We start from the raw sequence: 26,897 nt of genomic DNA on the forward strand, positions 1-26,897 counted from the left end.
TTCCAGAAAATACCAGAAAATAGCAGAAATTTCAAGAACTCAGCATTTCAAATGGAAATGAGCAGGGTAAAGGGTCTTATGCAAAATTTTCAGCTTGAAGTATTTCAGCCTGCTGGTAGTAGGACAAAATCACTCATAAGTGTGTCCCTAATAAAATAGAACACCGGCTCAAATTTTCTCCTCAGTTAGCAGACCCACACAAATGCATAATAGGATGATTGATATAAAAATATAAAACTATCACACCAGTAAATAAAGATGTTTGTTTGGGTAGAAACCACAGATTATTGCAGGATAATATAGGAAAACCATCATGCTTCTGGTCTGTGTTTTGCCTGTCCTAGGAAGTGAATAATCATGAATTTAAAGCTTGAAGTTACTGAATTCAATGGAATACCAAAATTCCCCACACTAAAATCTTTCCAATGCTGGACACAAATTTCAGCAAATGTGTCGCACTTTATTTTTACTTCAAAGCAAGGTTTTTGACATTTACTGGATTCATGGTTAAAATTTAGACTTCAGAAACTGATTCTATACTGAAAATTTTATGAGAGTTATTTTTATATAAATAACTCGATGGATGTTGTTAGGAGTTAAACCAAGCAAATCAAGAACACAACTGAAATCATTAGCATTTCAAATGCAGCAGGTCTATTCATGAACTACACGAAATAGTGACGCATGATATTTGAGAAATTAAAATTAACATGTATCTACTACTTTAGAGTTTAGTAATCTGCTGCATTTAATTTAATGCAAGGATATAAATAACCTTTCCTAAACATTCACAACTAAAAGATTATATTGTAAATATATTACTTGATAATAAAATAACTTTTCAATGATTCAAACTGAGCAGAAACAAAGGTAGTGGAGGGCATACTCAAAAGAACATGAAAGCTAAGAGGAAGATTCACACAAAATACAGAGAATGTAGACTGCATACTGTATACACTTAGAAAGAATAATATATTTTTCTTTTAAAAAGGATTTTAAAAAAGACTAATATTTTTGCTGTAATTTCTCCATTTGGTGGGAAAGACACAATGTAGGTCCGAAGGATGACTTACTATGTTAAAGGTGGTATAAGTTGTTGAAAGTGACAGTGGAGGATTTAAAGTGATAGTGGACACATTGGATGAGCGGAGCAATAAATACTAATGGGCAGGTGATGGGGACATGGAGATTAAAAATAAAACTCAGAATAATATTTTGAGCAGATTACTAGGCTACCTAGCTCTTACAAGCAAGTATCCTACCTAATTTCTTTCTGGAGCTTGGAATTTGTAGGCCTGCATCCAATTGAGTTGTCTTTTTAAACCTACCATGGTTTTCTGTTCAGCTGCCTCCAACATTAATTTATAACATTTCTGGGCCTAAAAATATTGTCTAAATTTCATACTTTGAGAGTCTTAATATTGAACTACTTCTGCCTTCATTGATTCCTACACAGAACAGAAGAGTTCTCCAGCATTTAAAATCCTCTATTTAACTAAAAATCCTCTAAGCTATCATCGCAACCTTGTCTACATTTCAGTCTTCTTCCCAAGATAAAAAATCCCAGAGACGGTCATATTTCCCCATAACTTAAACCTCTTAAATCACGATTCAGACTGAAAGCCCTCCCTTCAAATATTCTACATCTTTCTTGTAATGCAAAAACCAAACTGAAACACAGGATCCCAAAACAATTAGGAAAGCAAGTGGTATGTTCACCTTTATTGCATAGAGATTTAAGTACAAGAGTAAACACATCTTACTGAAATTACACAAGGAATTGGTGAGTCTGAACAAGAAATATTGTGAACAGGTCTGGTTTCTCGATCCAGAGAAGGAAATTATGCCACAGAGGAAGTGCAATGAAGATTCACTACATTTTATTTCTGGGAGAAGGGAGAATTTTATTAGATAGAGAGATTAAGCATTCTGAGCCTATACTCTCTTGATATCAGAAAAATGAGAGGTGATATAACTGAAACGTAGTAAATTCTTGTGGGGCTAAAAAGAGTAAAACCAGAGTCACAATCTCAGAATAAGTTAACAGCCATTCAGGACTGAAAACAAAATAAATTTCTTCACTCAGTGAGTAGCAAATCTTTGGAATTCTCTGCCCAAGAGGGCTATAGAGTCTCAATCGCTGGATATATCCAAGATGGAGATTGATAGATTTTTGGATATTTCATGAATCAAGGGATGTGGAGTTTCTGCAAGAAGTGGTGCTGAGGTAAAAGATCAACCACGTTCTTATTGACAGGTTGAGGGATTGGGGGGGGGGGGCATTATGACCTATTCCTGCTTCTATTTCTTATAAGCCTATGTTATAGACCAGGACTAGCCAAAGCTAGATAGAACCTTGCTAAAACCTGCTTTTAATTATTTGTCACGTTCTAAGTGACGTATGGCAACATCTTATTTACTTTCTTGGCCAGCTGTAAAAAATGTTTCTCCTATCTTTCAATTTGTACTTTTTCCTCAACAATGTATAAAGATTCTATGATAAACAGGGACACCCACTTCTATTCTATTTTTGTTCCAATACACATAGACCTGCAGCTCCTCTATTTTTTAAGAATTAGGAATTTCCTGGCTTACCATAATTGATCAATTTTACATTTATAGAAGGTAATCCCTCATTTTCATTGTTGTGTTTGCATTACATCTTTTCAAAATTTAGTCCATATTGTTACTTCCTTCATCCTTACTATGTCTAAATGCAAATAAAGAGTTTTATTTTTCTTATCAGCCAAGACGTGCTTCAAGATGAGAAAGCCCTTCTTTCCTCACAGCAAAGGACATTTCAGGGCTCATGATCATACTCATCAAATATATTATTAAACGAACACCAGGCCACTATCTCCCACACACATCATCACAAATCACATCACATCAGGAGATCTCCTCCACAGCCTCCATAAAAAGTCTCCAAGATATTATCGATCTTTCTTACCATGGAGTTCCCCATTACTACAGTTACCATCAATTTTATTAATTTCTTGTTTGGCTTGATGTTCAGTCCTTATCTGATACTGAAAATCTGTTGTATTTATAATTGGTTTATTATTGTAACATGTACTGACATACATGAAAAGCTGTCTGCATGCCATCCAGACAGGTAATTCCATACACAAGTACACTGAGGTAGTACAAAAGGAAAAAAAAACAGAATGCAGAATATAGTGTTACAGTTACAGCAAAAGTGCAGTGCAGGTAGACAAGGGCAGTGCAAGAGCAATGACGAGATAGATTGAGAGATCAGTTCACCTTTATCGTATAAGAGGTCCGTTCAAAAGTCTTATAACAGCAGGATAAAAGCCTTCCTTGAGCCTGATAGTATGTGTTCTCAAGCTTTTGTATCTTTAGCCCCATGAGAGCAGAGGAGGAGAGAGAATAACTGGGACAGGAGGGATCCTTGGTAATGTTAGCTGCTTTCCCAAAGCAGCAGGAAGTGTAGACAGAGTCAATGGAGGGGAGGCTGGTTTTTGTGATGGACTGGGCTGCATTCACAACTCTCTGCAACTTCTTGCAGTCTTGGGCAGATCAGTTACCATACCAAGCTGTGATGCATCCGGGTCGGATATTTTCTATGGCACATCTATAAAAATTGGTGAGGGTCATCAGGGACATGCCAAATTTCCTTAGCCTTCTGAGGAAGTAGAGGCGCTGGTGTGCTTTCTTGGCCATGGCATCTACGTGGCTGGAACAGGACAAATTGTTGGTAATATAAGGAACTTGAAGCTCTCAACCATCTTCACCTCAGCGCCATTGATGCAGACAAGGGGGTGTACATTGCTTTCTGAAGTCAATGACCAGGTCTTTTGTTTTGCTGATATTGAGGAAGAGGTTGTTGTCTTAACATCATGCCACGAGGTGCTCTATATCTCCTTCCTGTACATTATCTCATCGTTGTTTGAGATCTGGTCCACTACGGTGGTGTCATCTGCAAACTTGTAAATGGAGTTAGAGCAGAATTTTGCCACACAGTCATGAATGTATAGGGAGTAAAGAGCAGCCTTGCAGGACACTGGTATTAAGGACAATCCTGGAGGAGGTGTTGCTGCCTATCCCTACTGAATGCAGTCTGTTGGTCAGGAAGACAAGGATCCAGTTGCAGATGGGGATGCCAAGTCCTACTGTTTCATCAGACTCATTCTGTATTCCTCATGCTTCCATCCATTTTTTATTATGTATTTAGTTGTCTTTCTAGTCCTATAAAGATAATTCCATGGAAAGGCTCTTTCAGATACTTTTCACTTTACACATAGTATACAGTTTGTTGGTTAATTAGTTCTCAAGCCATGCAGTTAATTTCTCAGGGACTTAATTAATTCAATTTCATGCAAGTATTTCTCTGGATACTTAGAGCATGACCAACATCCTAATTAGTACACACACAATTAGTTTAGCATCCAAAACAGCCAATTTTGACATTAGTCAACATTCTTAAATAAGGAAACTAAATTTTTCTTTGCTACAAGTTTCTGCAACACAAAATATTGGACATAAAGAAAACCAAAAAATTGCAGTTTCAGAGACGGAGTCGAATACTTAAGAAATGAGGATGGAGAGTCCGAGAGAAGACAAAATAAAAGGTTAAAGAAAGAGGGAGTTAAAGAACTGGAAATACTGAGAGAGATGTAGAAGCAAAGGGCAAATAAGAGGTGATTTTGATCTGAAAGGATTGATAGACTATGAGATGGCTGCAGCTGGAAAGTGAGACATGCTGAAATGGTGAAATGCAACTGAACACACGAAAAGCTCAGGAACAGAAAGTAAACAAAACTATGAAACACGGAGCAAGAGTGGCATTATTTCAAATGAAGGAATAGATGTACTAAATGGAGAAATGGAGTAAAGAATTTTTGTAGGATTGGTGATGAGGGAAACAATACACTACAGAGATAGAGATATGTGGAGACATAAATGATCTGCAAGGAGAAAAGGCCATGTGGAATCAGACACGGGAGAGTCAGTGCTTGGAGATTCAATTAGAAATGTAATGGATTGGCGCAAACAATAATTTGCACCGATATAGTATAATTAACATAATAAAATGTCCCAAGACACACAGAGGAACATAATTAAAGAAAAGTTGGGATGAAGCTGTAAAAGCAGCTGTTCGGCCAGGGAACCAAATTTTTTTTTTGTTTTCCTTAAACAAAGGAGCAGAGAAAGGTGGAGAAATTTAGGGAAGAAATTCCAGAGCTTTAGGCATGCCCATCGATGGCACAGTAAATCAGGGATGGTCAAGAGTCAGAATTAGAGGATCACAGAGATCTGGCAGTACTATGAAGCTGAAGGAGGTTACAGTAAAACGGAGTGGAGAAGGCACTTCAACGTTTGATAACAAGGATGACAATTTTAAAACACAAGCTTTATTGAATTGAGAGCCAATATAGGTCAGTGAGCATAGGGGTGGCAGATGAATGGGACTTGCTATGAATTAGGCTATCTCAAGCTTATTAAATGGAAACCCAACCAGCATGATGCAAGGCGATTAAGAGGAAGTAGAAATAGTGGTGGAGCAAATATGCAGTTGGAAGTTCAATAGCAGATCAGATATGACATGAAGACTGAAGCTGTCAGGTTCAGAATCAAACAGTTGCTGGGGAGACAAATGAAGTTGATGGCTTTGCTCTTCCCATACATAATTGGAGGAATTTTCTTCCCTGGAAATTTCTGGAATATTCAAGAGAAACGGTTGCAAGTCACAGCAAGCTTAAGAAATGAAATGAGATACATATGAAGGTATATATGAAGGGCTAGACATGTAAGGAGCCAATGAGGACTCTTCCCTAGATTAAGTGCTGCCTGATTATTTAGTTAATTCCTACCGGTAAAATGTAGAACAGTTCCAACTAAGGTCTCAAGCAACAGAAAGGTATGTTTTATTCATAATGGAAATGACTTGATTTTTCCTGAGTCCATAGAGCACTATCTTGAATTAACTTAAAATGTAGTTGATTTAATATTACTAAACTTCACCATTTCTTCAACAAAATTCTAAATGTTTTAATGCTTCATTCAAGTGCATCTGATTTAATGTAATTCTGCTTTATCATACTTAGCATTACAAATTATATAATTTTTGCCAAGAAGTAATTGAAAACTCCAGTGAATAGTCATTCTATTGAGATTTACATCACTGTGATCTGTTTAACTAGAACCAGCAATGTTATCATGTCTGATTGTTACCTGTTGTGTGCAAATAAATATGATAGTGAAAATCCACAAAGGATGCTTACATTCACCATTGCTTATATTCCTTATCATTGTCCTTTTACTAGTGTCATATTAAGAATTTGCATTAGTGCGTTGAGGACTGTGAATATTTTTATTTTACTCATCTTTCAGGTTCGTAGTATCACTGGCAAACCATAAATTAATTGCCTATGGTTAACTCCCTCTGAGAAGGTAGTGATGAGCCACCTTCTTCAACCACTCAGGAAGGTACTCCCACAGTGCTATTGAGTGGGGAGTTCCAGGACTTTGACCTAGCAAATCCATTTGACGTGTGACTTAGAGGGGAGTCTGCAGGTGGTGGTATTTCTATGCATCTCCTGCCCTTGTCCTTGATAGTAGAGATCACATATTTGGAAGCTTCTGTCAGAGCTGCCAAGGCAAGTAAATCCAGTGCATTTTGCAGATGAGAGACACTGAAGACACTATGTGACAATGATGGGGGGGAATGAATGTTTAGGATGCTGCAAAGCGTGAAAATCAAGTGGGCTATTTTGTCTTGGATGGCATGAGGATTGTCTTACATTCATCCAGGCAAATGGGAAGTTTTCCTCATGCTCCTGACTTGTGCCTTGTATGGGGTGAAAAGACTGAGTTGCCAGAAGGTAAGTCACCGTCATCAAATACTTAACCTCTTACCAGTTCTTGTAGTCATAGTATTTATTTATATTTCTGATCCAGTTGATGTTCTAGTCAATGGTGGCCCACAGTATGTTTATAGTGGAGTACGCAGCCATGCCACTGAGTGTCAAGAGTAGGTGGTTAGACTCTTTGGTTGGAGAGGATCCTTGCCAGGCAACTGTATGATGCAAATATTACTCGCCACTTGTTATCCTATCCTTCAATGTATTCTAGATACTGCAGTATGCAGGCAAGACTGCTTCATGTTCTAAGGAGTTGTGAATGGAATTGAAGATTTGTGCAATATTCAGCAAACATCCTGCTTCTGACCTTATGATAGAAGTCATTGATGAAGAAGCTGAAGCTGACTGAGTTTTGGACACTTCCTTCAGGAGCTCTAGCCCTGGGGCTGAGATGACCAATTGACGACAAACTTTGATGAAGGTTTGATTTCAATCAGTGGAGTGTTTTCCCCTTGATGCCTATGATAGGGTGTGTATGTACAGAAAAATTTTAACTATGATTATGTGTCAGTATATGCCCAAGTAACAAAGAGAAATAAAAAGATAAAGGTAAGAGTGAGAGTATTAAATGAGTGGGTAACTGTTTATGAACACACGAGAGTCTGCATGATATATATGGGGTGATGCACATGAGAGGATATGTGTGTGTATATGAATATGACAAATGGGCTGATCGTTTCTCCAAGATCAAATTTAAGTTTCTTTAAATTAGATTTTAAATTTTATTTACAGCATGGTAACAGGCCCTTCCAGCCCAACGAGTCCACGCCGCCCATTTTAAACCCAAATTAACCTACCCTTTGGAATGTGGGAGGAAACCGGAGCAACCGGAGGAAACCCACGCAGACGCAGGAGAATGTACAAACTCCTTACAGACAGCGACGGGAATTGAACCCCGATCGCTGGCGCTGTGATAGCGTCGCGCTAACCGCTACGCTACTGTGCCGCCCAATGGCTGATATTTGATAAAAGTACAATACTTTAGCTTTGAACACTTATTGTATCTGTACAACGGAGCCAGATTGATACAGACCTCAACATAACTATCAATTAAGTATTCAATGGCTCACACTGTTCTCTTCCTGTGACTTGTTAGATCTGCTTCCAAAGATACCAGCAACCCTCCATAAGTGAGACTTTATCTTTTCCCCTTGTGTGGTGTGTTCAGTTTGTAAACTGGGCATTCATGGGACAATTGATTTTGTGAATAGAAGAACTAAAATATTTAACATAATCAGTACTGCAACTGGTAAATGCACCACTTCAATGTGTGTGAGCCACACAGACTGCAAAGTTGCGATAAGTTACTCTAGGTTTGTGCTGGGTTAAATGTCCTCACTGGCAATAGTAGAAATACCAGAGGAGATTCAAAGAAAAATATACCAGATCATTTCTGAATGACCCTTGCAGCAGAGTGCCATGTGAATGCAAAGTTTGGGCTAAGTGCAATGTTCTATAGTGAAACAACTATTGACATAATGCTGAATGAGCTGGAAATCTGAATATACAATGAGAAAAAGCTGAAAATACTTATTGGATCAGACAGCACGTGTGGATAAACAGGTTTCAGGTCATGGAGCTTCCTTTTAGGACCAGAAGGTCCAATGAATGATTGCTTAAAAAATGGAAAAGGTAAGGGAAAAAAGAAAATAAAAACTAAAAAAATTAAAACAGAAATCTGTGAAATGTCTTGATAGAAAATGGGACATGATTAAAAGACTAGTGATATTAACAGGTGGCAAAATGAGAGAAGTATGACACAAAATTTAACACAGAATATGGGAAGAGTTGGCAAGAAGATTAGAAAGGGAAGGATAGAAAAACAAACAATCCAAGAAATCCATAGAAGTGCCCAGTGAGTCAGAAATTCAGTGGCAGAAAAAAAAAGATTGATACCTGCTGACAACATATAGATTCACATAACTAACTGGTAAAGGTACAATGAGCTGACACTGTGTTGAGTCCCAGCCCAATAAAAAGTCAGCACATTTGGGAAAGCAGATGAGAAGATTGATCAAAAGAGAATATTAAGTAACGTGTAAAATATTTTTGCAGTGCCTAATTCTTTACAGCTCCGACTATCACATTTATTCAGAACTGCCCTAAGTCCATGACACTTGGAGATAGGCAACTGCTGAACAGAAGAAGATACAGCCAGAGAAACATTCTTAGAAAGAAAATGGATACTGGGAAGGGTGCTAACTTCACAAAGATTGGATCAGGGGTTTGTATCACCCATTCCTGACCTGTATTCTTTGGCCTCAAAAGATAAATCTACAGGGTGTTGCTAATCATTGCTTGCACACCAATCATGCATGCTACTGCCAACATCAATGAGTCAGGGCCCAACTGCAACACATTATTCACATCTCACCATGTTACTGAAATTAATGTACCTTAGTGACTCAGTGGCAGAATAGCAGATGAGTGGATTTTGTGTACAAAACTCACTGGCAGCCCTTTGCAAGATCAGCATAAAACAGTTTCAAACGTGATGAATGAGAGTCTCCATAGAACTGCAGCATCAAACAGCCTAATTATAATAAATGAAAATCAAAAAACTGAAGATGTTGGAAGTCCAAAATAATGAAGGGTCTTTGATCTGATGTGTTAACTCTGTTTCTCTTTCCACAGATGCTGCCTGACCTGTTAAGTGTTTCCAGCACAATTACCAATTTTCCATGCACAGTGCAGCCAGCTCTGTGTTTCAGCATTTACATGTGAGACTTAAGGCAAGAGTCATGATCATCAGCAATGGACTATTTTTGACTTAAAAAGTAGATGCATTATGTGGATAATAATCCAGTTTCTGTGCAAATCTGCACCGATAATATAAAATGATATGCATAGCCCAAGTTGTGGTTCTTCATATGCCAGGGGTGCCTAGGCCAGGATTTAAGGCATTAAAATAAAAAGCTATTGGCTGTCAATTCGGCACTGTGGAAATGTTGTACCACGTACTATACAAAGCACAATATTGAAGAAGATTAATGTCAAGGAAAGCAATAGTTGGGTACCAAGTTAATATCAACTGAAATTCCAAACTAGTACTATATGACTGAAATAAAATAGAAAATACTCAAAATACTTAGATCTGACAGCATCTGTGAGAGGAAAGTTCACGTCTCAGGTTGATGATCTTTCATCAGTTCTGATGAAAAGACACATTTCCAGTGATTTCTGTGCCATTTTTAGATTATACAGCTAAAATTCTGGCACTCCTGTCACATTAGATACCCAAGTGCAATATTTTTCAGTCCAATGAATCTGCACACATTTTGATGCTCATGATAATGTATTGAGCCACTAAGACTAAATGCTCAACTTTCATCTCATTTTCACAAATAAAACTATCCAAAGTTTTCAATTTACTTCCAATTGGAACTCAGTATTTGACAATCAACTATATTGCAATAAAGTACTGCACCCTTCAAATTAAATCCGAATCTTTATTGGATTACAGAGAAGGTGCTACATCATCAGAGATTGTGTCTTTTGGATGATACATTAAATGACAAATCACCTAACGTAGTTTTCTTCCTTCACTTTCCTCCTCTCCAAACTTACCTTGCAAGAGAATTCATTAAAATAGAACCTCAATGATCTGAATGTAAAACACCCCATAATATTTCAAAAGTAATTAATTTGATGTGAAGCAGATCGGGATATCAAGAGGATGTCAAATGTATCGTATCAATGTATTGATTCAGCCTAAATATAACTCACTCCTGGGCTAATTGTTATTTTCACAGATAGAAATGCACATTGTCATAGAGTCATAAAGCACAGAAATAGCTTATCAGCCCACTGAGTCAAGCACCTATTTACACCAATCCTATTTTTCATTCTTGCCACACTGCCATCAACTCCCCTAAGATTTTGTCACTCACTCACATACAATCTACAGTGGCCAATTAACCTACAAATCCTTGTCTTTGAGATGTGCAAGGAAACCAGAACCCCAGGAGGAAACCCACACGGTCATGGGGAGAAAATGCAAACTCCACACAGGCAGCACCAAAGGTCTGAGCTGAACATAATTCACTGGAGCAGTAAGGCAGCAGCTCAACTAACTGCCACAGTGCCACCCAAAAAAAAATCCAAGCACCAATTGATCAAACACTCCACCAAAGATGCAAAGAGATCAGTTCCACCAATGCCAACCCCACCCAACCTTTTACCCCTGCCTCAGAGTAATGCAAGAAGTTCTATTTCTTACAGTAACAGCAGAAATAACCTTCTTGACAAGTCTATGAAACATTCCTCCCAGATCAACTAACCCAAAACCCCAGCTACATCCCAGGATTAGGACGAAATAACAGGAGAAAATTAGACAAAAACAACAGACCTATACAGGGAGAGCAGTGAATACAAACAACAGGTAGACTAGAGGGCTTCTCAACTCAAGAAATGCTCAGGGACTAAGAATAAGGAAATTTCTTCAAACCCCTGCATTTCTCCCAGTGCATGCAAAAGAGCTTCATTATATCAATGTAATTCCTTATCAGACTGCATGCCTATATACTGAAAATGTGGTATAAAGCAGATGATACTTCTGACTCACATTTAATATTCCTGAGCAATGATAGTGCTTGGAACTGTATCAAATTATTATTTTAAGCAACATCAGATATTGTTCTTATGTTGAATACCAAAGACAACGATAAACATGCCCCCATTGTTAAACATAATAGTATTTTACTTGCACAATACCTAATAATGTAATGCTGGTAGCAATGAAACAGAAGCAGCTTATTGTGAGTGTGAAGTGACATGACTCTACAAGGATTTCAGAAATCTCTGGAATCTTTAGATAACTCAGCAATATTTACTGTTCTACCGTAGAACAAATTGTAATCAATAAATTGAGCTTGCTAAAGCTAAACTTTAAACAGTACCAACAAAATCAGCACAATGAATTCCACTTGTTTGCTATAATAGCAAGATTTGATGCTTCACTGACTCTCCCAATAACTTAACCTGTTGAAAACTTGTCTAAGAAACTGAGAGTCTAATTTCATCTCACAATTCTATATTCCATATTTCCTTACGACATAGGTGGCCATTCAGCCCATTGAGTTTATGTCAGCTCACAAAGCAATCTCATGCTCCCCTATTCCCATCAATTCCATCACTAGGGCCAATTTAGTGGAAAATTAATCTAACAATCTGTACATCTTTGAAATACGAAAGGAAACAATCTGTTAGTATTATATGAAGCACTATCAACTGGATATTGGGAACATGGCCCAACAAACAAAATGTTGGGGGAACTCAGCGGGTCAGGCAGCATCTGTGGAGGGAAATGTACAGTCGACGTTTCGGGTCCAGACCCTTTATCAGGACATAATGGCATGGGAATATATACTGATTTTGGAGAATTAACCCTGCTGACCTTTAAAAAAAAGTTAATTTTGGTAACAAAGTTGACATTTGATTTTTGATTATTGTTTCACTATTAAAAGGCAAACCGTTAAAGAGGAAATGTATAGAAAACGAGAATCGTAAGTACGCCTGAGAGGGAGGAACTTTACCCAAAGAGCAGCCACACTCTTGGCACTCCTGTAGTGGGTGAGCATATTCGGGAACGGCTCGGCCGGGGCGCTGAAGTCTGTCGATCCGAGTGGGCAACTCCTAAAGTGGTTAGAAAACCAGGAGAGGGCAAAAATAACAATTAGAGAGGTAAAAACTATTCTAATTACCTGGGCTTTTCTCTTGACCCATCGGCTTCACTTTACATACTTCCCTAATTCTCAGCCCCTGTAGGAAATTGTCACTGTGCTGCAGTAACCCAGGACATCCTTTGTATTGTGATTGCTTTTATCGGACTTGTTGGTCAAAGTTGCGTCTATTTAATTATCGCTCTTCTCCTGCTGACTAACGCCTCGGGAAACTCTTATCATTTGATGCGCAGCTTTTCTTTTAATTTACGGCGCCAAGAGGTTTTTTTTGCGCGGTGAAGACGAGATTCAATTTACTGTTTCGGGAACAGCTGATATAAACTGCTGCGTTGATTTCTGGAACATTCTCCCCAGGCGAAAACGACCACCAGAGCCGTGCAACAGCCTTGCTCCCGCTAGTGGCGCCCTCTGGTGCAGACTCAAGGTCAAGAATATGCTTAGTCAGCCTTGAGGGACGGAGGATGACTTGTTTCACGGTCGACCTCTGTGGCTTCTGAGGTCTGGCGGGGACAATGTGGAATTAGCAGACTCGGCCACAAATAGGGCAGGCGGTGAATGGACCGGGAGGTGGTGCACTCCCTCCGTGTCCTTCCCACAAATGGACCCGAGGTTCTCAATTATTGAAGCAAAAAAAAGTCAGATGCTGGAAATCTGAAACAAACAGAAAATGCCATAGCAGGTCAGGCAGCATCTGCGGAGAGAGAAACAGAGTAAATATTTCAGGTCAAGGACCCTTCATCAGATGCTGCCTGGCCTGTTGAGTGTTTCCAAAGTTCTCAGTGCCATCCTGAATGCACCTTCTCCATTTTGAGTGGTCAAGGCCAGGGATTCTCACAAGTCAGCAGAAATGTTGCACTTTTCAAGATTTTGAGAACATACTTGAATCTTTTCAATTGTCCACTTCATAATCTCTTCGCATGATGGAGCATGGAATAGTTTTGCAGGAGTCAAGTGTTGTATATAGGAATAGCATGACCTTCCCATTGTCTCAAAAGTAAAAGGGAGGGCAGTAATCGATACTGCTGCATAGACCATAACAGTTGTGCTGGGTTTTAAGTCTTCATTTTCAAACACTTTGTCAGATAGGCAAAGACTGTGCTAATGCACTAATACCTTCATTGAAGGGTAACCCAAGATATGGAAGTGGTCCACACCCACTCAGAATGCAGCCAGAACATATGCCAGTGTAAAAACTTCTATAACAGTACTTGTTTATATATGCAACATAATATTTTAAGAAAACATTGCTAATAGGTGGCCATAGCTGCACAGTAACATCCAATGGTATGCAAATCAGATCTTGATTTTATTCATGTTCGCATGGTGATCACAAGGTACAGAACACTCAGACAGTAGAGACCTGCTTCAGCTTTGCATAGAGGGAACTTAACTTAGCCTTCTGACACTGGGAATCTACTTCACATAGCTGCCTATTAAGTAATAAAATATATAATCTTCATCTGAATCATGACCAACTCTCAATCCCCCAAACTGACCCTTTAACTGCCAATTTCCACCAGCAACCTGTCACTCTCCAACAATTCACACCCAAACTTGCCCTCCTTCCAGACCTCAGGCCCCTCATTACCCATGCCACCCCGTGTTTGATCCTCAAATCCAACCTGCAATCTATCCATTTTCCTCCAGTGAGTTGGCCAAAGTATCCTTGAATGCAATCAATCACAATCCAATGGGGATTGGTACACATGGATGGGAATTTTAAAAATCAAGCATTGCTTAACCCTAGGAATCTTTGTTGGTCAGTAATCACTGGTTCAGAAAGATAGAACATGGCCAACGGTTTTATGGAAGCTCAGAGGTTTGGCTTAACCACAACCTGAAGTCATTCAGACTGAGTCAAGAGTGTGCAACTTCAACTTACTGCAATTTTAAATCAAATCTTTAATATTATCACAAAGATGAGATAGTTCCACATCTGAATACATGAAGGGGGTAGGGAAAAGGAGAAAAAAGACACACAAATGATTAGGAGAGATAAGTAGCACCAGAAGAAATAGAAAGTTTAAAACAATGCCAGACTAAGAGCACAAGGAAGTCCAAGACTCATTTGCACACATGCACTGTAAACCTAAGTATATCAAGATTGGTGAGCTGCAGACAGAACTAACTACATTGGATCACGATTTTGTAGCAATAACCTGACTTCAAAAAAAAATTGGGCAGGAATGGATTTTGATTATTTCTAGATACAAATTGGTAGGAAAAGTCCTAGAAGCAATAATTCAAGACAATTAGCAATTAAATATGGAGTAATTACAAAGAGCCAGCATGGACTTGTTAGAAGTAAAGCACATTTAACTTCATAGGAGCTTTTTGGTGAATTAACCAGAGGGTTGATGAGGAAAGTGGAGCCAGTGTGGTATATCAAACACCTTTTGAAAATCCATACAAGGTACCAGAAAATTTAATCAGGATAGAAGGCTATCAAATAAAAGCCACATTAGATGTGTAGGCTTTGAAGGATGAAGATTTATCATCGATTCCCAGGGATGACAGACTTTAACAATGTAGATTAACTGAAGCTGAGTTGTTCACTTTAGAACAGAGACGACCCAATAAAAGGTATCTGAAATCAGCAAGGGTCTAGGCAGAATAGAAACTGTTCCTGTTAGTGGTGGTTGGGTGAAGGACATAGAAAAAAAGTTACTCGGCAAAACCAAAATTCAATTTCTCCAAAACTCTTCAGTCTACACATTGGTTCAAATGCAGTATTATCTCACCCTCAGCAGTATTTTACTGGCTTCATCCCTACCTTCCTATCACATTCCAAGTTCTTACTCTTACTTATGGATTACACTATGACATTACTCAGTTCTTGGCAAAGTATGAACCATGTCCAGTAATCCCGTGTCTGGACTCCTCTGCATCCTTCCCCTTCCAGCATTCCTAACCTCTTGCCCCTCCTTCCCTAAAATTCTCCTTCCCACTTTTCCCAACCAAGAATGCTAAAGCTTGCACTTCAGCCAACTATCCATAATTATCAAATGCTCAATCTGTTTTCAACATTCAGGGGCATGGGATGTTTGATAGTTTTCTATCACTTTAGAGAGATGAACTGGTAAGGTTCCTGAAATATAGACATGAAGGAAACACCAGAAAATTGGGCTAAAGCACTATTATGGAGTAAATCAGACCACTATTTTATATAGAGAATGATCATCTCTCAAACTGCAGCAGATCAAGGATACGATTCCAGCAACTTCATGTGTAATTAGGTCTTGCAAATACCACTTGCATCCCATTAGTTTGTTATTTTTACTTTAATATGATTGTAAACACAGCCTTTCTGGCACCAAAGTGCAAGGCAAAAAAAAAAATCAGACTCTGCTGTAACACTACATACAAAAGTTGATACACACTGTCTCTTATAAGTTTGGCTCTTAAAAAGGAGAGGAAAAACAGGGCAAAAGCACAAGAACAACACTTTTGAGTTGCTTTATTCAGGTCAGTCAGAGAACTTTTTTTAAAACAAGTACACTTCAATAAATCCACCAAGGTACACCTTAATAGAATCCATTTAAGTTTATGGTGATATAATCAATTACATAATTAGTGTGAAAACTAGACAGACTATAAATAAGCTAAACATGCACTGAGGTTTACAGACAGTGCTGTAAGCAGCAAGGGACTGGCAACAATTCAAGTGTTCAGCTGCTGTCTTTGCCCAAGGTGTGTTTGTCAAATAAGTATTCAGCCATGCCATTTTCAGGAGCACCCAATCTCCGCAAGTTGGTTACATGGTCTCCTAATAGCTTGATGGATTTGACTTGCTCATCCAAGTAGTGGGTCTCCAAAAAGTCACAAAGCTGCAGAGAAAGTGGAACGTTAACTCTACAGCATTCAGCATTTAAAAGCAAAGACAACTAGTTCAATAACAGCAAAATGTCCATTTTTCCCCCCACTGTCCAATAGCCATAGACACGGACAAGCTTGACCAGAAATAGTTATGATTTCCCTCTGCAATCCACCATCCCCAGCACTCATGATTCTATACACAGTACATACTATGACCAACTGCTAGTTAAGAAATGCATTGATAGGGCGATTAACTTTCATAAAACTTGACACCAGCCTGAGTTACCATTAGGAAAACAATACAAATAGAAATGCTCATTGTCAACTGCATCTCATTGGCTTGATTGGAACAAGAAAATTGAATTTACATTATTTTTGTACATATTCTAACTACACATCTGAACTGAAAAAGGTGAACACAGGAATTCAATTCTTACTGAAGTATCATTCCTATTCCATTTCAAAGTATGGATTATGATTTGTGTTGAGATTCCAAGCTATCTGCAATTTGCACAACTGCATTTAAAGCCAATACTTCTTTTTGCTGTTTAAAACAGCAAATGCTATTCAAATTTTCCCTCATTCGGCATACAATAATTAGCCCATATTCATCAAAGCCACAGAAGCAGATGCATTCACTTTTGCTTTCAAGTTTGAAGAGAGATTTATGTAGACGTTAAGCATTATATCTTTCAGCAAACTAAAAATTGCTATCACATTATTTGTTAAATAGATTGTATTAAATCTTTCATAAGCAGCTTGTCTCCCTCAAATGAAGCACAGAACTACAGTTTATGAATACGAGTATGCATAACTAAAATACTGCCTCCCACAGCACCCCCCACACCCTCTATACAAATTCCAAGGGAATAAAAGGAATAAAATGTCATCACTTGTCTTCACACATTGGTAGCAAATCCTATGACATAACAATAAATGCTTTTTCCTCACTTGGAAGAAGTGTAGTCTTTTGTTAATTAAAAATGCTCTCTGAACATAGCTCATTTCCAATCTACAGTCCAAGCAGAATAGTAAAAAAGCTTCCATCCAAAATTACACAACCAGACACAAGGAAAAACTGAACACAGACATTAATCCAAAAGCTAATTATTCAGCCCTCTAACAATTTAGCGAATTCAGTAGCCACACCTAATTTTCAGTTAAGAACCCACCCTATGGTGGTTATGAACTGATAAACTATCAAGGATCCCACACCAGTAAATATGATACTTGAAAAATACATACATGAGGGTCATTCCTATCTGTAGCCAGTTTATGCAACTCCAAAAGTGACTGATTCACACTCTTCTCCAACTCCAAAGAGCATACCATTGCATCCAAGCCACTTCCCCATTCATCACGATCTGGTTTCTAAACAAAAAGAATGCAGTTATTTCAGAGTATTACAGAAATTACAGAATGGTCAAACATAGTTGTTGACCCATAACCAAGTTGTTGAACCATACAAGCCAACCAGCACTAGGTTTAACAAATACTATGGAATATTGAATCATGGATTGGTGATCTCCTGCAGGCAGAGTAAAGTCCAGACAAAATAAAAACTAGATTATATGGAAAAAGTATTATTCCAAATCTATAGACAAATATTAATAGTTTACTTTGCACACACAAAAGATGAGGAAGCTGCATTAAATCCCAGCTGTAAAAGTTAAATGATGTTGATTTTCATGATCCAAACTCAACAGCATGTGGGGGAGCAATCTACAGATGTGGGCCTTATTCTGGATTACTGAGAAACAATGGCTCCAGTAAGAGTAGAATTTATAATGGTTAGGCAAGGCAACGGATTCAGTGTTCCCCATGCTAAGCCAGAGAAAGTTCAGATTCACACACATGCAAAACTAATATGCAAGTACTGGAGATAGCAGGAATGGTACATTGGGCCTTGTTGCAAGAGGATTTGAGTACCGAAATAAAGGTGTCTAGTGTAATTATAAAGGACATTGGTGAGAACACACCTGGATATTGTTTATGATCTTGGTCACCTGACCTAAAAAGATAATTGCTACAGAGGGAGTGCAGCAAAGATCAAAACAAACTTTAAAGGGTGGGACAGAACCTGGGGGTCAGTCTCAGTGTAAGGGACTAGCCATTTAGAATTGAAATGAGAAATTTCTTTACTCAAAAGGATGGTGAAACTTTAGAATTATCTACCCTAAAGAGATGCAGAGGCAGAGTTATCGATTGCATTCAAAATTTAAATAAACAGACTTATAAATCCTTGCGGATTCAAGGGATATGGGAATAGGGCAGAAACTGGTGCTGAGATAGAAGATCAATAATGATATAATTAAATAGCAGAGAAGGCTTGAGAGGCTAAATTCCCCACACATTTCTTATGTTCCAATAATATGTCATACAAGTATTCTGACAGCACTCAACAGTGCCAAGGGTTATGGTACTTTTTCCTGTCAGAGAGAGGGCAGGTAGAGAAAGAGATAGAAAAGGACCAAAGTATCCAAATAGAAAATGTAATGGTACAAGCCACATGAATTTAAGGATATGAATGGAACAGATGTGTAGCAGTCATCTAATCCACATCCTCTTGTATGATAAAGAACTGTTGATCTCTCAATCGACCTTGGCATGGACTTTGCACCTTACTTGTCTACCTGCACTTCCACTGTAACTGCAACACTAAATTTTGCATTGTTATTTTTCCTTTTGTACTACTTTGATGTACTTGTGTGCAATGATCTGTCTGAATGGCATATTAACAAAGCTTTCCACTTATCTTGGTACATGTGACAACAAACCAATTCTTCCTCTTGAACAATGATTCAGCAAATTTTTAAAAATTCCATGGAATTCATGCAACCAATGATATTTTTGCAAGACTATGTGTGACTTCATCTCCATATTTAATACTACATGGGGAATACTTACCTATAGCCAAAAAAATGAATACCTGGCTCCCTTAATAGATTAACATGTATTAATAGAGTGTTCTCTACAGTGAAAATGGCAAGTAAAATAACACGACAAGATGGGGACACTCTACAAAATCTAAGACCCCACAACTACACATCAGCTGTAGCAAGATGCAAATCGCACAATGTCTTAGGTCAGCACAATGCTCAAGAATGACTCCTGCACTGAAGATGATCTTTTTGGGGCCTATTTGTGTTCAATGAAATCTACTACTTGTTGAACAGAAATGACTTGATCAAACATAATAAGAGGGTTTGAAAATATCTTACTTATTTGAAAAGGTCACATGCAAAATGCAAACATGACATAATCAGGGATTATTAAATTACTAATATTTCAGATCTTTGGCTACCTGGCAGTTTTACTCAACAAGCCATCCACAGAACAAATGTAAAACTTCAACCTCCAAATTACACAAAAACAAATGAAAGTTATGATCCCACAAAGGACCAAGACTAATTTTCAATGTCAAAATATAAACCTGTGTAAAGATAGAAAAATGATGAGTCATTTGTCTCTGAATACAGCTTAACACATCTCAAAACATCTACTAACAGTCCTTCAGTTTGCCCGTTTTCCAGCTGGGAGGTAAATTCTGTGGAGGACAACCAACCAGTTGCCTTGCAAAGTCAAAACCTATTCTCAACCCATGGCAATTATGGCCAGAAACTCTGGCACCTGTTTCTTTTTCCCTAAACCAAGGATACAGATGCCATAGTGGTACCTTTCACAACTCTAGCCGAAAGTAGTAATTCAAACATCCAATGCAAGTTGATTCGTTAGAGAGGGTGCTCGGAGATGAGATTTCTCTCCCACCCCCCCACCCCCCATATGTTTTTTGGTGCTAAAAACTCTGAGATAGATATAATAGGGTAAAGCTGATCATTATTCAGCATAAGACAGAGTCTTGGTAGAGAGAGCTGAAGTTTATGCTAGGAATGGCTGCCCTCAATATAGTTAAGCAGCGGACTTATTTAAATTGTCTGTCAATGTTCATACGCTGCACAGCAATTTGGTACAAGTGTGTACATTTTGTACTGCCTCAACTCCCAAAGGCATTAGATGGGAGTAAACAAGACATTGCAAGTTGAGCTCTGCTGAAAAAGGGATCATCTTTTGTTCAGCTGGCTGGAAGCCTGAAGAATACCCTTCAAACACACCAGGAAAACTTTCTGGACACTACAGATTTCAACACCATCAACATTTACTCTGAAAATTGAGGACAAAGTCTGCAATTTGTGTTACTCTGCCATAGAACACAAGAAGGGATGCCTTAATTATCAGCATTTTACTAATAGTCCCTGTTGGTCTGCAAGAGAATTGTGAGAAGGACCCAAGATTAAATAGAAAAGCATTCTGTTCAAATCCCTCCAGTCTGGTTTCTGCCTCAGTACCAAATAGTTTTGATCAAAGTCACTAACAATATCCTGTGATTTTAATAAAGGAAATCTACTTCTTGTCCTTCTCAACCAGTTTCCATCCTTGAAACAATTGACTACAGCATCCCCCTCTCAACATCCCTCCAACAAAATCTACCTGAATGGGACTTCATACATTTGGTTCAAACCTTACTGCTTCACCACCTCTCAACTCCCTTCACTGCCTAGCTCATTTAATAACTGGGGAGCAGAAATTTCCTCTAGTTAAAACATTGGGAAGTGTGTAATCACTGTTTCAGTCTCCTTCACAAACCACTCCCTGGCCAAAATCCCTTTCCCTTGCAGTTGTCTGAATTGAGAGTTGGAATCATACAACACAGAAAAAGGCCCTTTGGCCCACTATGCCCATGCCCACACCTTGTACTTATCTACATTAATCCCATTTACCCATATTAGGTTGTAACCTTCATTGCCTTAGCAACTCAGGTACCAAGTTGTAAATGTCATAAAATTATCTGCCTCCACCACCTTTTCGGATGGCACAACCCAGATTCAAAAAAAATCCCCCTCAGATGAACTCTAAATCTTCAACCTTTCATCTTAAACTTATGTCCTCGGCTTGAATACTCTTCAGTGGGAAAAAGATTTTTACTATCCATCCTATCAATTCCCCTCAATTTTATACACCTCTATCAGTCACCCATCTGCCTCCTCTGCTCCAGGGAAAACAAACCCAGCCTATCCAATCTCTCCTTATAACTAAGACATTCCAATCCATGCAACATCCTGATGAATGCCCTCCCAAAGTGTGATGACCAGAACTGCACACAACACTTCAGGTGTGGCTTAACCAATGTTTCATAAAGTTGCAACATGACATCCCAGTTCTTATATTCTACGCCACAATTGAAAGAAAGCATCCCATATGTCTTCTTCACCATAGTACACGTCCTCCCCAGGTTTTGAATGCCTAACATGGGCACCTCGTTCATAAGAACGAGCATTTGGGAGGCTGCTGAGATGGTTTTGGCAGCTGCTGCAGAGCTGCAGGCATCTTTGGTCGGATTGGAACAGGGTATTTCCATGTGCCTTCTCTCCCTACATGATACACCCTGCCCCATCCCCCGAGCAAACTCACATGCTCACTCACTGAGTCAGTGAGACCAGCTGCGGCCGCTCTTCTCAAGCCTGCTGTTTCTGTGATCCTCTCGCACACCATTTTTGTTAATTTCCAACTTAGGAACAGAACACAGTTGTAACCTGGGAACTGCCCATATTCACCTGTGCTGCCATTTTTAGGGATCTAAGGACTTGTATCCCAAAGTCCCTGTTCATCAACATTCCCCAGAGTGCTACCATTTACTTTGCATATCCTATCCCTGTTTGCCCTCCCAAAATGCATCACCTCACACTTGTCAGAATTAAATTCCATCTGCCATTGGTCCCAACTTTCCAGCTGATCTATATCATGCTGTAGCCTTGGACAATATTCCTCACTATCTACAACACCAATTTTCATATCATCTGGAAATTTAGTTATCATATCTCCTACATTCACATCCAAGTCACTAACATACAACACAAACAAAGGCCCCAACACTGATGACTGTGGTACACCACTAGTCAGACTTCCAATTAGCAAACCAACCTCCACCACCACCATCTTCTGCCTCCTACTACGAAGCTAGTTTTGGATCTAGACTGTTCATTTATGTCATTCTTGACTCCAAGTTCAGTTTCAAAACTATACCCATGCCATTTCCAAGACCATTATTTCCACCTGTGTAACATTAGCTGATTCCAGCTTTGTATTAGCATATCAGCTGTTCCATATCAATACCTTTGTTACCTCTGGACTGGACTATTTAACATGCTCCTGAACTGGCTTCCCTCATTCTACTATCTCTAAAGATGGTCCAAATGTCTTCTATTCATGTTCTAACTTACTCCTGGTCCTGCTCACTGTGCTTGTTGACTTGTATGATTTATACTGACAATCTATTTAGCAAAGCCTCAATTTGAATATTCACAGTCGCTCCTTTATCTATAAATCTACTCCAATCCAACAACTCTGCGCTGTGTTAATTCTGGCCTCCTGGCCTACCCTCATCCCACCATTTGCAGCCTGTGTTCAACTGCAAAAGCTCTAGAATTCCTTTTCAACAGGTGCATTTTTCTTCTTTAAAATGTTCGCTAAAACACAAAACTCGAACAAAACCATTTATTTACATATTGCCGTGAAGCTCCTTGAATCATATTTGCTATGTTAAAGCTACTAACCAGTTAAGCCATTAGTAAGCTGTTACAATCCAAATTATTAATAGCTGATTATTCATGGAACATTATGAGCTTTAAACATAGAAATAAATCAAGGTTTTATTAGTAACATTTTTAAACCTTAATATCCTGGAGTAAGGTGCGGCCTCCTCGCTGATTCTGTAGCTTCATCAGTTTCTCGGCGTGCTCACGCTCTTCATGAGACTGCTCCAGAAAAAAACTGGCAAAGTTCTTCAATGCAATGTCATCACGGTCAAAGTAATAGGACTGGAGAAATAAAAATATACAATGAATATTCTGAGAACAATTAAAATATTTATTCAGTTCATGCTCCCCAAATGACTGATAATTAACACTCCATACAATTCACTTTTGATTCCATAGCTAGGATCAACCAAGATCACATAAAACAGCTGCATTGTTCTTGAAAAAAAATTGCACGTAGAATCGAATTAATATCCATTCACTAAATTTTCCAGTACACAATAGTTGTTACCTTCTCCAAGTAGCCATTGATCATAAGTGGACACTGAGGATTTTTTGGACACTGCAAGAGGATACTAACTTGTACCAAGTGACATTGATAATTAACTTTCTGTACAATTCACCAAGACCACAAAGCAGCTGCAATGTATTTTTAAAAGAGTTGCATGTACTATCAAACTTATATCCATTGGCTAAAACTGTAATAGTTGTTGCCTCCTCCACATTGATCCCAAGTGGACTCTGACAGTGAAGTTTGTTTTTGATGGTGCAAGAGGATACTAACTTACTCATATCTTAACAACAACTCCAAGACAAGCAGTTCCCAAGATCTCAAAACATTTTAAGGACATCCTCAGTGTCTCCTTGAAAAGAAAAGAAAATCTTCACGAACTCATGGGAATCCTGGGCCCAAGAAAGTAAAAACTAGAAGAGAAACATCCAGGGAAACATCAAGCAATTGAATCTCTCCACCATGAAGGCAAATCACAAAAACATAAGTAGTGCACACAACAATCCAAACAACCATCTACTTCCTCACCTGTGGTTGAGCCTGTGGATCCCACATAGGACCCATGAGCTATCAAGGAAGCCACAGGACAACAGTGGAAACAAAGCCGTATACAAGAAATATAATTAACATCCTAAATTACTTTAAAAAATGTAAAATAAACACTAAGGATTGGTGAAAGGAAAGTTAGGCTGATAATTAAAGGTGAAAAAACCTTTGAACTTTGGGAGAGCTTTCAAGATTGAGGATGATGGCTGAAGCCATGGACAGATGCCGAGAAGGCTGAAGCCAGAGCCAAAAAAGATGTATTGAATCACAAAGGTAGAGTATATTTAAACACAAAAACATTGGAAGAAAGTATTTGTTAACCAGGATGATGAATTTGAAAGGCATGGATACCAGTTAATGTACTGAGAGAGAAAAAATGCATTAACAAAAGCTGCTACAGCAGCTTTGTAGCACTTACAGCAGAAAGAATGGTCTGCAACTTAAGTAACTGGATGACAACCAAATTTGCACTTCCCTAGATTTAGAGTCAGAGTTATACAGCACAGAAACAGGCCCTTTAGCCCAACTCATCCATGCCAACCAAGTTGTCTAACTAATTCCATTTCCCTACATTTGGCCCATATCCCTAAATAGCAGAGAACAACAGACCAAGGGAAAATGTGAAGCTTAAGAAATTAGTATCAGCTTTTTTCTAAAACAAAAGATTGGAGTAATTAATGATACCAAAAGCCATAAAGCCCAAGGAACTGATGACTTGCATCCCAAGCTTTTGGAAAGATTGATCTGGAGATAATGGATGCACCAGCAGTCATCTTTCAAAAGTCCAGAGATTCTAGAGTGCATCCAAGATTGGAAGGCAGCGAAAGTAAAACCTGTTTCTGAAAGGAGGGAGAATGAATAGCCTGACCCAGTTGCAGGGAAAATGCAAGAATCAATTAAGGAAATTGTAACAAAGTTCATAAAAATTAATAAGTTTGGGCTGAATCACATGGATTTATGAAAAGGAACTCATTTGATAAATATGTAGCAGTGCTTCAGGTGGTAACTAGCAGAATAGAAAGAAAAGAGTGAAACTTGTGGATGCAGTATATTTGCATGTTTAGAAGATATCACTCGAGGTTATTAAACAAAATCAGAGCATGTGGAGCACTGACAATGAATGAAAAATTGTTAACTAGTGTTGGGAGGCCAAAACGTGATATGCTGCTGGAATTTATCCCCATTTCAAGGTCATTCCTATCACTTTTTCCACAGGAAAATGATATTATCTGAGCAAATTCTGGGAGATAGGGTGTAAAAACGCAAGTTCCCTCCATTAAGCAAGCAATTAAGAATTTCAGAAAGGGCACAGAGCAAGAACAACAAATACTCCAGGCCACAGTTCCACAAGCCCATCCTCAAATTTTTGCTGCATCAATAAAATGGCAGAGCAAAGCACGTCTTACATGGACAGCCTGCGTTACCAGAATGGCACAAGACCAGCAATTATAAAGGAAAAATATGCACTATACAAAATTCAGACTGCACCGAACAAATGCTGCAAGTTTTAGCAGTCTATCCAGGACTTTTCTACAGTCATGAGAAACAGCCCTAGCCTGGTAATCATTGTAACCTAACAATAAGTCTGAAATTGTTAATCATGAATAAAGCAAACTCAAAATATTCATTCTATTCCATTTCAAGCAGGATATCCAGATGGCGTATTTCATTCTTAAGTACTAATAACACAACTCGAAACCTACGTAACCTTTCAGCTCTTTAGGTAACGGTACACCTAACAAGTAGTAATGAAACAAAAATCAATCATATTCTCATAACTAATCTTTGTGGACGCCTCCCATGCATAACTTCAGCACATTATCTAGTCGAGCGTTCTTGGGAGAGAAGCTGCAATGCAAAGGACGTCACCCATCCTTTGACATAAAAGTAATTCAAATGCGCATTGATGAAAGCAAGTACCTATCGAGTGTCCTTACCGACAATCCTTCCTAGCCACCAGCACAAAAGAAATCTATTATTGATTCTACAGTTAGCAGAATGCAAGATGGTTGCTCGACTTAATCACGTCACGTAGCCTTAAAATAGCTCATTACTCACACGACCATTACGCATTTCTTAGATGTTGCATAAAGTCAGGTTTACGTGCACTCCACGCCTATTCTCCCTTTTTCCACCGTGTGCTAAGCCACTTGGGAGGCACGACACTAATGTTTAGGGCCTTCACGGCGAACCTCAGCAGCGATGTCCTTGCCTCACCCGCCCCCATGCTACATACGCCATAACACCAGATGGCAGCCCCATCCGCACAGATCTCATCTTCCCCTTGCCCTTGACGACACGCAGCTCTTCCCCCCCTCGCGCCAGTGAATAAGCAGCAAAAGCCCCCCTTTTCTCCCCCGGCTACCCCACCCCTTATCTGCTGAGGGCACTCACCATGGAGAGGTAGACGTAGGACGCGTACAGCTCCAGGTTGATCTGCCGACTGACGGCTGCCTCGCAGTCGGGGTGATAATTCTGTCGTACCTGGGAGCTCATTTCGAATAGCGAAGGGGGAAAAAAAAGTTTAGTATATGACAGAGATATGCTACGATGGTGTCTGTGGAGCGGGCTGCCGACGGTGGACGGATAAAGCGGCTGGGAATGAAGGTTCCGTTCAAGCACTGTTGAAGCAGGAACACTCGCTCCCTCGGCTTCTCCTTCACTCTGAACTGACCTCTTCTGCGGGAGCCCCGGCGCGCATGCGTACTCCCAGCAGCCGCGCGCCTTTGGGAGGGACTTCCGGATATTTCAAAAAATAACCGGCCGCAGGCGGGATCGTGCCTGATCCTGAGGGTGAAGGAAGTGCGTCAGGTGCGTGGCTGGGAGTGCATGTGATTCAGCGGGCGCGGCGGACGGTGCCGACCAG

At 39.2% G+C, this 26,897-nt stretch overlaps 2 protein-coding genes across 2 annotated transcripts in view; both read right to left on the minus strand.

Annotated features, from left to right (window-relative positions):
• Positions 1-12,898, minus strand: part of LOC127577691 (guanine nucleotide exchange factor for Rab-3A-like) — a 130,300-nt gene extending 117,402 nt beyond the window's left edge. The window contains exon 1 of the mRNA XM_052029129.1: positions 12,587-12,898. The gene's annotated coding sequence lies outside the window, so the exon portion shown is untranslated. The remainder of the gene's footprint in view (positions 1-12,586) is intronic.
• A 3,109-nt stretch (positions 12,899-16,007) lies between these two features.
• On the minus strand, positions 16,008-26,727 carry fth1a (ferritin, heavy polypeptide 1a). The gene is made up of 4 exons (XM_052029733.1): positions 26,426-26,727; positions 23,110-23,256; positions 17,627-17,752; positions 16,008-16,392 (listed from the first exon to the last, which is right to left on the minus strand). The coding sequence occupies exons 1-4, from the start codon at positions 26,525-26,527 to the stop codon at positions 16,234-16,236; spliced, it is 534 nt and encodes a 177-aa protein (XP_051885693.1). The 5' UTR covers positions 26,528-26,727; the 3' UTR covers positions 16,008-16,233.
• Positions 26,728-26,897: the final 170 nt, after the last annotated feature.

The sequence above is a fragment of the Pristis pectinata genome, chromosome 14 (genome assembly GCF_009764475.1).
Source record: "Pristis pectinata isolate sPriPec2 chromosome 14, sPriPec2.1.pri, whole genome shotgun sequence".
Lineage (NCBI taxonomy): Eukaryota > Metazoa > Chordata > Chondrichthyes > Rhinopristiformes > Pristidae > Pristis > Pristis pectinata.